This window comes from Phyllostomus hastatus, unplaced genomic scaffold, assembly GCF_019186645.2.
Source record: "Phyllostomus hastatus isolate PE091 unplaced genomic scaffold, TTU_PhHast_1.1 phas_contig_58, whole genome shotgun sequence".
Taxonomy (NCBI): Eukaryota; Metazoa; Chordata; class Mammalia; order Chiroptera; family Phyllostomidae; genus Phyllostomus; species Phyllostomus hastatus.
Window position 1 is genome coordinate 18,071,255 of NW_025333916.1, and position 12,909 is coordinate 18,084,163.

The 12,909-nt window shown below is 39.2% G+C and overlaps 1 protein-coding gene across 3 annotated transcripts in view; it reads left to right on the forward strand.

The window, feature by feature from the left end:
- Positions 1-12,909, forward strand: part of DMGDH (dimethylglycine dehydrogenase) — a 63,297-nt gene that overhangs the window by 29,459 nt on the left and 20,929 nt on the right. For 2 of the 3 annotated variants that reach the window (XM_045847919.1, XM_045847918.1), the window contains exons 10-15: positions 1,021-1,186; positions 1,649-1,779; positions 2,111-2,299; positions 3,095-3,312; positions 4,627-4,784; positions 7,003-7,062. In XM_045847919.1, coding sequence (XP_045703875.1) covers positions 1,021-1,186; positions 1,649-1,779; positions 2,111-2,299; positions 3,095-3,312; positions 4,627-4,784; positions 7,003-7,062 — 922 coding nt within the window. The remainder of the gene's footprint in view (positions 1-1,020; positions 1,187-1,648; positions 1,780-2,110; positions 2,300-3,094; positions 3,313-4,626; positions 4,785-7,002; positions 7,063-12,909) is intronic. The other variant, XM_045847920.1, reaches the window with a different exon arrangement.

Here is a 12,909-nt window from a genome sequence, read left to right on the forward strand (position 1 = left end):
GACAAAAGAAAACACATAGCAAATCTAGAAATTAAGTTATTTTTTAACTTGTCATTTTGCTTATTTAAACAGGTTTTGATGTCTACTTTAAGACCAGATCTAAATAGTGCAAAATACAACAGAAGGCCAGTCGTTGATTAATGAATTGGGGCTCCCCAGGCAGCCAATCTCTATTGTCTGGGGCAAAATACTGGCTTGGCTTTTCCTAAATGACTTGTATAAATGCCAGATCTATTCTTCACCTTGTGCTGTTTGGATCTGGCCTATTTCTTTTGCTATTTTAATAATTAAACTACTGAAAACTCATTTTGCAGACTTAGCAGCTTACTCTGAAGTTAAAATACCACATTAGAAAGTCCACTTCGTAAAATAGAAGGGATCCTGCGCAATGTATCAGGAGGCCTTTGCTCCAGGTTCAGCTCTGTCATTCAATAACACAAGGTCCTTGGGAGTCACTTCGTGTCTTTTTTCTAAAAAATGAAGATGTTGGATCAGATCCTCACTTAGCCCAGGTGTAGAGCCTGCTAAAATGCAGAATCGGGGCCCCACCCCAGACCCGCTGCACCAGAGTCTGTATTTTAACAAGTGCAGGTGATTTGTGTTTTTATTCATGTCTGAAAAGCACTGGGCAGCACAGCTCCGCCCCCACACATTCTGATTTAATTAGATCCGAAAAACTGCTCCTTCTAACTGCTCCTTAGGGGGCTCTCATATGCAATCAGGTTCAAAACCCCAGGACTGGCTGGCTTCTAAGCTCTCTTCCAGATCTGAGAGCCCACAACTGCTATCTTATTTTCTAGTTAACAAATACTTTATTCACTATGAAATTGGTCAAAGGGACATATGAGTAACTTTAAAAAATCAGATTCCAACATATACATGTAATTTACAGACCAGAATTTTAGGTTGTATTCTTTTTCCACATGGGATTTACAAGATGAATGGGGTTTATTAAAATATCCTTATTCTGTAATTTTCTGAAAATGAATGACAGTTGTTTTATCACAAACTGTGTTTCAGGCCAAGTTTTCGCCGCACAAACTGGTTTGAGCCTGTGGGCTCTGAGTATCAACAAGTTATGCAAAGAGTAGGGGTGATTGACCTGTCGCCGTTTGGCAAGTTTGACATCAAAGGCCAGGATTCTATCAGACTGTTGGACCATCTCTTTGCGAATGTCATTCCAAAGGTAAATAACCTTAGAATGGTACAAGGTTCAGATCGTGGTCTGCTTAACTCTCCTATCATTAAAGACAAAACAAAACCCCAATATGTTATTTTAGTCCACCTAATGATTTCTGTATGAACACTAGAGCTCTTCAATTAGTCAAGAGTATTGTAGCTAATTTTTAAATTTAAATTTTGTTGAATGAATTATCATCCAAGGACCCTATGACTTTGCTTAATTGTGTCAGTGGGAGTTAAAACGTTGACTGAGGTACAATTTTTATGACAAATAATTGTAATGTAAACTGAGAACTTCAAAATTTATCTTGGGCTTAGGTTTACAAATAATTCATACAATTAGTATAAGTGATAAGATTCAGATGTTTTGCGTTGTTGACACCCACATTTTTATACCCATGTTGTTTTAGAGGGATACGTAAGATTTTTGTTTCATCCTGAGGTCATTTTAAATTCTTTTGTGTAGGTGGGTTTTACAAATATAAGTCACATGTTAACCCCAAAAGGCCGAGTGTACGCTGAATTGACTGTTTCTCACCAGTCTCCTGGGGAATTTCTGTTAATAACTGGTTCTGGATCAGAACTTCATGATCTTAGGTGAGTGCACACCCAGTGAGAGAATTTCATATGGATTAAACATTGACTCAATCTTAAGCTGAGTTTTCCTTTTACCAGTAGTTGAAAGTGTAACTTTCATTCTTAAACCTTACTGTTTCAAATAAACCTCACATCATTACAGGAAATTATTTAAAGTGGGGGACCCTGTCCCTGCCCCCCTCCAAAAGGTAATCCTTCTATAAGGTGTACTGATTCCAATAATGTCGATTCCCATTTATTAGGCATCATCAATGTGTCAGAATTCTTTTTATATATTATCTTAATTAATTCTCTTAATGGATATATATTCACATAGTATTCACCATTCCGGTGTTCAGGTGAGAAAACTGCGGTTTGGATCACAGAATGTGCTGAAGCCAGTCTTTCTGACTCTGACGCTCACAGTCGGTAACCTTCCCCCTTGTTCGTGCTTCGTGCTCTCTGCTCGCAGCTGGATCCAAACCGTCGACCTGCCCAGTCGATCCTTCGCATCAATCTTCAGTCTGCTGTTTAGTCTACTGTAAAATCTGTAGTCTCTCGTCTAGTATTCCAAAAATATTTGGAATATTATTGTTTAACAAGTGTCAGGCTAGGAGTGAATAGACAGAATTGCCATAAAAGTTGGGCAGGAGAAATCTTGACTCTGACAGGTAGATTCTTACTATAGTTGTAAAATTATGCAAATTATATCCTCCAATGCAAGATGTATTGGGAGCCATTTTAGTAGCTTAGCTGTGAGTAAACCCAGATGATTGTTTTGTGATAGACTCGTGTAGTTCTAGGGACTGCTCAACAAACCATCAACAAACTCTATAACCGGGTCCCAATTATGCATCAAGACAGAAATTTAAACTATTCTTTAGAGTTTTTATATTTTCCTTGTGATTGTCAAAGCAATTCTGTGTCTGCTGGCAGGCACATTGTTAAGCTTTCGGCAGCATGGATGTGCCTTCTGCATACGGGCATCAGAGAAAATTTGGGTTTAAATTAATTTTTGAAGACTAAGTCATTATTTTAAATGCAATAGGGCTGTCACTATTTAAAATAATTGTGTGGCAGATCTTGTTTAAATTGAAGGATCCTTCTATGCTGTGAAAAACTACCCCAAGTTTATAAAAGGGGGTGGTTTATAAAGAGTCACTTAACATCTCTGGGACTCAGTTTCTTCAAATTTGAAAATTAGGTGATTATATGAAACAACATTCTGGGGACTTTCTGGTAATTCTAAACACAGAGTACATCTTCAGGGAAATAATATGTTATAACATGCATTATTCAAGCAAAATTTAACACAACGTTTATGACTCAAATGCAGATGGATTGAAGAAGAGGCAGCCAAAGGTGGATACAACGTTGAAATTAAAAATATAACCGATGAGCTTGGAGTTCTTGGAGTTGCAGGGCCACATGCAAGAAAGGTCCTTCAGAAGCTGACCTCTGAAGATCTTAGTGATGACGTTTTCAAGTTTCTTCAAACCAAATCTTTAAAGATTTCCAACATTCCTGTCACTGCTATTAGGATATCTTACACTGGTAAGAATCAGAAAATAACCTAGAGTCTCTAAAGTTTAAACGAGGCTACCCGAAATGTACTTCCCTCACCTCTCCACCCACCCACCCCCTCTCTCTTTCATCAGTATAATTTTGGAGGAAATTTTCTCCTGCCCAATTTTTATAAAAATTTAGTCTATTCACTTTTTAGTCTGAGAAAGTTATTCCAGAGATTTTCAATTGTGCTATAGCTGCCTACCATCTGCAAGGGTAGGTAGGAGAAGAGGAGGTGACAGCTGCTGGAATATAGGAAGGGTTGGCATGATATTTGGGCCAGCCGACTCCACCTGAGAACATTCAAGATCACCTCCCATAGGCCGTCTCCCATCTTGAATATATCAGGCACCTGTCTTACAGCATTCCTGCTCTCTAGCTTGCTTTCTAGACTGTAAGTGCATTAGGGAAGTCTTCATATAGCACCTGATCTTGCACATAGTAGGTATTCAAAACAGAGTTGAATGCATGCTCTTTAGCTTTCCACTGAGCTCTGGGTTTACTTCTAACTTCCTCCAGACCACCTTGTCCCTTCCCAGGAGTACTTGGTGCCCAGGCACTTGTTCAGCTACCTGCTGCCCATGTTATGGTGCCGTCCTGGAAAAACGTATTTCCACCAGCCCTGGACACTGGGGGACCATTGGAACACACAGTATAAAGCCCATCGACCTTCCCTGGAGTCCATGTACCTTTCCTCAACCCCCTCCCTGCTAACCTTGGCCAAATGGTGACCGGAACAAGGCACAAGCAGGTTAAAAAATAAGCAGACTGGGTTGGGTTTCATTTCCTCCACTTGTGCCTACAGCTCAAATGGTGAAATAAATGACCAAGTGGGGAAGATAGGGTACGGAGTAGGGGGAATTAGAGACTATGAAGACCACAATTAAGACCATTTGAACAAATGATAATTGCTTATTTTTTAAACCTTGTGATTAAGAGGCAGCTGGATAAACTATGCCATGCTAATTACCCAACATTATGAAGCTGAGGTCCAGGGTCAAGATTAACTGCTGCATTCTAGTCTCTCCATGTCATGTGAAGAGGGGTCCTAGAACACCGCCCTCTGTGTGAGAGACAGGATTGGGCACTGACGCATCTCTGATATGGCAGGTTTCTTTGCAGTGGGTTTTTGTTGCAACTGTTGTTGTTGTTTTTTTCTTAAGTGAACTGGCCTTTTAAAATTCAGCAATGTCTATGTTGCATAAGTGAAATCTCTCCATCTATTTATGGTTTTTAGCTAATGTGTGTTAAACCTAGTGGCCACTGTTCCTATCTGATGTGGCACTTGTGGGTTTATTTTAGGTGAGCTGGGTTGGGAGCTGTACCACAGGCGAGAAGATTCTGCAGCACTGTATAGCATCATCATGGATGCAGGCCAGGAGGAGGGAATTGACAATTTTGGAACATATGCCATGAATGCCTTAAGGCTGGAGAAAGCTTTCAGAGCCTGGGGATCAGAGGTTTGAAATGCTAGCATCTTCATTACAATTTTGTTTATTGTGTCTGATTTTTATATGAGGGCTTGTTTTTTTTTCATTCTTTATTTTTATAAGGGGTAGTTTTTACTGCCTTAACATTGGTTCTGACTGTAAGAGAAATTACGTGTTATTAAATAACTTCATTTAATTAAGGCAGAGGTTTCTCTTTTCAGTTTCTCAGTTGCAAGTGTAGCGGAATGATGACATAATGGTTGTTCTGGCTAATCCTTCCTGTTGGCCGAGAGCCCTGGACGCCCATCTCTGACTGTGTGTGGGCTGTGACTGCTCCGAGGGAGCCTATCCCCCTCCCCCACCTTTCAAATTCTTCCTCCTCTGTCATTTTTCCCATTCTCATTTTCTTCTTCCATGTTCCTTTTGGGGGAAATAACAACAAAAGGCATCTTTCCAAGGAGCCCAGTTGATGGTCCAGGATGTGTGGTCTAGCCTACGTCTACCATTAATAATGGGGACGAAGGATTTCTGTTTGTCTAGTTACACACTGTTTCATATGGTGATTTCCCTTACCTTCTCAGCTCTCCAATTGTTGGTGATTCTGGGACAAGAGGTTGGGAGTCAGGGTGTCTACATTATCCGAATTCTGCCCACAATCATACTCAGAAACAGTGAACAGCTTGGTCCAGGTTATGTGAAGTGGCCAAACTGTGGCTCAAACTCTGTTCTCCTATTTGATCTCCCATGTAGCAGGCTATTTCTGGACCCCTTAGCTTTTTCAGATTCCTTGTTTTTTCTTAGAAGACTTTGAGGTTTTAGGCTTGAGAGGTGAGATGAGTGATAGTGGTGAAGGATGGACTGTGGTGGGGTCTCTTGGGTTTGAGTTCATCCTCTACTGCATAGGTGCGACCTTAACTCTCCAAAGCCCCTGCTTACTCTCCTGTAAAATAGAGACAATCTTTTTCCAACAGAGCTATAGATATTAGATAGACTACAAAGTGCCTAATGAATAGTAGGATGAATTTAACTGGAGAGCAGAGTGAGTTTGAAAGCAGACGCAGGGCCCCTTGGGCCTTTAAACTATAGGCAGGAGCAAGTGGACTTTGAGGTAGAGAGGGCAGCCTCCGGGCACCAGTGTAAGAGCGAGGGCCCTGGGGCAGGTTGTCATTTTGCAGGGGAGAGGCTCTGTTAAGGGATTCCCAGCCTTCAGATAAGGTTGCAGCAGGGAGGGAAACAGAGAAAGTTCTGTCCCCACTCTGTGCCCCAGGGAATGAAGCAGCAGAAGCAACCTTTGGAGTTAGGCATTTCTGCACCCTCCTGCCTTTTTGTGTATCTGGTGCCTCCTTCTCAGGAAGCAGTCCTCTGAAGAGCTGTTCCCATCCCAGATCCCTTGGTCTCCCAGCAGTGCCAGCACGCCCTCTAGTGCTATTACAGCAATCAATCTTCTGGGCTTTGTTTTAATTTTTTTCCTGGAGAAATTCTGAAACCTTGAGCAGATACAAAATAATTTTAGGGTTGCTCAAATTAATTAGAATATATGAAACCAAATTTTATATTATGTGAAACAAGTTTATATTACTCATCTGGTTATACTATTGCTGTGTTGCCTTTTTAAAGAAGTTTGGCTACTCTTTATGGGGTTTAGACAAGGTCTCTTGGAGCAAAGGAGACCAATAACAACAAAACAAACAAAAACCATTAACTTGAAGTCTAATCCCAAGTAGTGTCTTTAGTTCTGATTTGAAGTATATTTTCATAACTCACCTGTATTTGAAAAGATTGAGATTCAACCTCTCTTTTTGTCTTTTCTCTGTTCCTGAACTCTGTAGAAGTCATTTTCCTACCGTCTACTTTCTCCTTTACTTATCCTGATTCCTGGCTAATTGTAAGATAAGTAAATTACTTCATAAGTTTTCAAAACCTAATTACACAAAATTATTACATAAAAACATATGAAAGTCTTGTTTCTGGAAGGAATATCATGTGGTATTTCTCAGGTATTTATTATAATAAAAGTCATGGACACAAACTGTGAATTTTAGTTTCTAATTTGCTATTGAAATAATAACTAAAAGGATACATTTAAATTTTAGATTTAAAAAATCACTTTAAAGACCCATCCATGATTTTCTTTTTTTCACAATTTATATTCAAAGTCAAAAAGTATTCTTTCAAAAAAAATAATACATGAAAGTTACTGAAATGATTTGTACTCATCTAAGATTTAAAATGTTTGCTTCCCTTTTAGATGAACTGTGATACAAATCCCTTGGAAGCTGGCCTGGAATATTTTGTAAAGCTAAATAAGGTATGTTTACATTCCAAAGTGTACTTGAAGTAAATCTTAAAATTGTCCTGTTTCATGACAGAGCCTTGCTTTGAAATGTAGCCGTGTGATTATAGGACAAAGGAGTTGAACAGAAATGCCAAGCATTGCTCAAGTGCTCCACAGTGCGCTTTGTCAAAAATTTGCTATCTGTTCAACCTTTTGCAGTGTGCTCATAGAGGTAATATAGCTGAACCCAGCAACTTTAAAGACAAAATCTACGTTCTGAGGTAAAAATAAGTAAGGATAAGAGGTCAGCAGACGTATTTGGTGCCTTGCGAAGCCACATGTCAGCTAGTCAGACATTTGCATCAATGACTCTCCTTGGGTGCTCACAGCACAGAGCAGCCTTGCCTCAGCAGAACTTCCATCTGTTTGTTGAGCATCTTTGTATGTAACCGCAGCACCTGAGTTTAAGCAAATGACACATTCCGAATGCATTCGGTATAAAATAGGTATTTACTGGAAGTCAATACAGGCCCAAAGAATCAGCACTGATATCAACATTCTAAAGGGAACTCATACATCAGTGGTTTTCCAAGTGCAGCTCTCAGACAGGTCATGTCAGCATCATCTGGGAGCTTGTTAGAAATGCATTTTCTCAGGTTCTACCCCAGACCTACTAAATCAGAATCTCTGGGGGTCAGGCCAAGAAATCTCTTTTACCAAGCTGCAGGAGATTCTGATGCACCTAAAGTTTGAGAAGCACCACTCTACATAATTATTGTGGAAAAGCATATTAAGGCCAACTTATTACAGCTTAGCTCATCTATTCAAGCCAACAAAGACATATAGGAAACATCTCGTTGTTATGGACAGAATGTTGTGCCCCCTCCAAAATTCACATGTTGAAGCCCTTAATCCCACAATGGGATGCTATTTGGAGAAGGGGCCTTTGTGAGGTAATTAGGGTTAGATGAGACCATGAGGTGTGGTCCCCATGCGGGAATTCATGTTCTTATGAAAAGAGGAAGAGAGACCAGAAGCTTGCTCTCTGTACATATAAGGACACAGCGAGAGAGCAAGCAAGGAAGAGAACACTTATAGAAGAACTGAATCAGCCAGCACCTTGATCTTGAACGTGCTAGACTCCAGAACTGTAAGATATAAATTCCTGTTGTTTAAGCCACCAAGCCTGTGGTCCTCTGTTAGAGCAGCTCCAGCTGACTCGCACCCACTAAGTAGTGTCTTGGTTACTATAAAAGGACTTGGTGGAGTTGAGGTTGGGTTGTAGGTTAGAACAGCAGCTGCTGCTGTTCAGGATTCTTGTGAGAGTTCCAAGAACAAACTGTCCTGCCTTAGGTGCTAATAAGCTAAAGTAAAGGCTGTTTTCCCATCCTATGGAAATATGTGAGCACGTGCATATGAATCAGGCTAAGGAAACTTTTTTAATGTCCCTGCATCAGTTCCCAAATTCTGAGCTAAGATAGCAACATAAACATGTATATTTACAGTATTAGATTTTAGGAAAAAGAGCCTTCTCCTAAAGGGTTTTAAAGGGAATATCTTTCTGTGTATATTCCCCCTGACTTGTATTTTTATGATGTACCATCTGCCTCCAGACCAGAGGAAGCAGGTGCTCGGAATCCAAGCAGACCCTAGCAGCAGATTGCTTCTTCTGATAGCAGAAGTCTTAGTTTAGCTGTTTAAAATAAGGATAAAAATGGCCTGGTGCTTGAAAGCACTAAAGTTCTGTTGTTGGTCACCAATAGGTAAATGGATAACTGTTTTACTTCAGTGTTTGGGTATTATTGTTTGGGAATAAAGCACAGATAAATTATCTCTTTGTATTGAAAATGGATTTTAAAGCTCCCTTTATGGTTATAAGCTGGTATGGATTATGTATTTATTAGTTTTTCTAAATTATTTCAATAACCAAAGCTCAGCCCAGAATTAAGTTAGTTATTTAACAGATAATGATTTTGATTTATGGAGTGTTTTTATGATTTCTGAATTGTGGCTTCTCATTCTGGTGTCACAAAGTTAATTTCTAGTGCTTTCATCAGGTGCAAGTCCAGGAGCACAAGGACCTGGACCCACCTGAGCCGGTCTTTTTCAATTGTATTGACTCAGGTGGTTGGTGGGAGTCAACCTGGCCATAGTGATGTTTGGTAATTTCCAAGGCAGGTGAATAGGTTGGATCAACTTTGTTTAGATCCTACCTTCATACCAGGTTTTATTACTGTTTGCTTTATTGCTCTTCACAGATGTTGTATTGTTGATGGTGGGGCTTTTTTTGGGGGGTGGGGGAATGTTTGTTTGTTTGTTTTACCAGTTGAAGGCAAGGCCTTAATACTTGAGTACTGCAATAAAGCAAGGTGTAACCTTTCTGCTGGTGGAGAGCCTAGCCTTCCATTTGTAAAAAAAACCCACACATCTGTGAAATGCAATAAAGTGAACAGCAATTAAACTAGGTAAGCCTCTGTGTAGAACTCCCTGCTTGGCCCTGTAGCATTTACATGATTGTTAATGAGCCATAATACTAAGGAAGACGGAGAGATGCAATGGTGTCCCAGCTAGGAGGGCCCCTGGAGATCACTCCGCACCACCTCCTCGTTGGAGGGCGAGGAAACTAAAGCACAGAGAGGCAGAGAGACGTAGGTGCAGTCAGCAAGTTGGCCCGGGTTGAGCTCTGACCTCACTGCAGTGCTTTCTCACCCCGCCCTCTCGCCAGCAAGGTCCCTTCCCATAAAGAGTTTATCAGTCTTAAATAACTGCCCAGGAATTCCTTTCCCTGGGAACATATATCATAGAATTTACATGGACTCAACTTTATTAATTGATACCTCCCATAATCGTATTTTGTTATAACAAATTCTGTGTCTTATGGTAGTATTGGATACTACCAATTGGTAGATTGGTAGTTTTGCCCATTTAAGAAGGAAAATAGGTGAGTGAGGAGATGGACCATTATACTTCGTTAGGGTGAACTCAGTTCTTGTGAAACTGGTAGAAAAGTAGGGAAAAGAAAGTGAAATATTGAGGGAGTCTTAGATGGCAAAGGAAGACGGTGTGACACTTGCCTTGCTTAAGTTTTAGAGTTGTTTGAGCTTCAGGTTCCCTGGCGGCGTTACAATTCATCTATCGAGTCAACATTATTAACTTCATTTATTAGACACCTCACTGGACCGCAGGTCTAAAAGTTAAAGACAGAGCTCCTGGTGGCTCTCAGATCTCATGAAACTTGAATCAGATGGTATTTAAGGACCCAAAGATGTAAGAAACATTCTTAACATTAATTACAAAAACACCATCCACACGGTAGAGTTGTTTGGCTGCGCAGAACAGTGCCATCTCGTGGAGAGTGAGCAGAGAGCCTGGAGCGGGAGCGTTAGCCTCAGCTGTGATGCAGGTAAAAATAATTGAATACTTGCATACACTTCTAAATTCCCTCAGCTAGAACCCCTTTACCTGAAACAATTCATATCATCGCTGTTACTGGTATTAGAATCTGTTCCAAAGGAAGTTACTTTTGGGGAAAATAGTGGCATTTTTTTTGTTGTTGAAAATGAAAGAAGCACACTAATCAAGAGCAAAAGGAAAATTAACTGCCTTAAAATTGAGTCATACATGTTCTTGGAATTTTTCTCTTGGAATAACTGAATATTTGTGTATTTCCAGAGAATCTCAGCCAAGATTCACAGAGAATCAAGACCTAAGTGTAATGTGTTCAAGTAGTTCAGAATATTTTTATCTGTAAGGTCCCCTATTGCCTTCTTGCTCTCCCTCTCTCTTACTGACTTGGGGTTCTAACCAGTAGAAATGAAATAAAATGTAATATATAGTAATCACAAATTAGAAAACAATGTTGATTCTAGAAAATACAGGATCTCTCTTTGAGGGAAAATTATTTAAAGCATAGAAATGAAACAAAACAAAAACAGTACAGGAGCAAAGAGCTTATTACCAGGCCTACTATACCCTAAGTAGTCAATAAATATTAGCAGTTTTAAAACACCCGAGTGGAATTTAATCATTGTTGACAGACAACAAGTTAGAAACGAATTTCTAATATGCTATAGTGGTAAAATACCCATCTCTGTTGGGGAGATTTTAGGTAAGTAGTAGTAGGAGTTGAAGAGGCAGAAAATTTTCAGTGACTCTCAGTCTTGGCTGCAGTAGGATCATCTGGACTATGATTCTTTTAAATCATACAGTGCTTTTTCTTTCTACCTGCAAACAATATTTGCCACCACGCACCCTCAGTAAATGGCATTATAATAATATTTCAAAGGAGCTACCAGTGTTCCACACACTATGTTCAGCAGAGTATTCTTTTATTTATTTTTATTTTTAAAAATGTATTTAATTTCCTTAATCCCTTCACTTTTTTCACCTAGCCCCTAATCACCCTCCCCCCGACAGCTGTCAGTCTGTTCTCTGTATCCATGAGTCTGTTTCTATTTTGCTTGTTCATTTGTTTTGTTGATTAGATTCCACATATGAATGAAATTATATGGTACTTGTCTTTCTCTGGCTTATTTCACTTAGCATGATACTCTCTGGGTCCATCCATGCTGTTGCAAAGGGTAAGATTTCATTCTTTTTTCTGACCAAGTAGTATTTTATTGTGTAAATATACTACAGCTTTTTAATCTACTGATGGGCACTTGGGCTACTTCCAAATCTTGACTAATGTGAGTAATGCTGCAATGAACATAGGAATGTGTATGTTCTTTCTAATCAGTATTTTGAGTTTCTTCAGATATCTTCCCAGAAGTGGAATTGCTGGGTCATAAGGCAGTTCCATTTTTTAGTTTTGGGGGGGAATTCCATACTACTTTTTACAGTAGCTGCACCATTCTGCATTCCCACTAATAGCGAATGATGGTTCCCATTTCTCCACATTCTCATTAGCACTTGTTGTTTATTGATTTATTGATTATAGCCATTCTGACACATATGAAGTGATATCTCATTGTGGCTTTAATTTGCATTTCTCTGATGATTAGTGATGTTGAGCAACTTTTTATATGTCTATTGGCCATCTACATGTTCTCTTTGGAGAAGTGTCTATTCAGGTCTTTTGCCCATTTTTTTAATTTAAGTATTTGGGGTTTGGGGGGGATTTTAGTGTTGTAAGCTCTTTATAAATTTTGGGTATTAACCCCTAATCATTTGTCTCATTGATGAATATGTTCCCTCATTCGGTGGGTTTTCTTTTTCATTTTGCTGATGGTTTCCTTTGCTGTGCAAAACTTTTTAATTAGATGTAGTCCCACTTGTTTACTTTTTCCTTTTGTTCTCCTTGCCTGCAGCAATATAGCAGAAAAAATATTGTTATGAGAAATGTCTGAGATTTTACTTCCTATGTTTTTTTCTAGTTTTATAGTTTTGAGTCTTTAAGTCTTTCATCCATTTTGAGTTTATTCTTGTATGTGGTGTAAGAAGGTGGTCTAGCTTCGTTTTTATGCATGTATCTGTCCAATTTCCCCAATACCATTTAATGAATAGATCATCTTTACCCCATTATATGTTCCTGCAGCCCTTGTCAAATATTATTTGACCATAAAAACATTGGTTTATTTCTGGGCTATATATTCTGTTCCATTGATCTATATGTCTGTCTTTATGCCAGTACCTGCTGTTTTGATTACTATGGCCTTAGTATAGTTTGATATCCAGTAGCATGATTCCTCCAACTTTGTTCTTCTTAAGATTGCTGTGGCTATTCTATGTGTTTGTGGTTCTATATAAATTTTTGGAATATTTGTTCCAGTTCTGTGAAATACATCATTGGTGTCCTAATAATAGGAATTGTGTTGAATCTCTAGATTATTGTGGGTAGTATGAACATTTTTTAATTTATTTATTTATTTATTTTTAGAG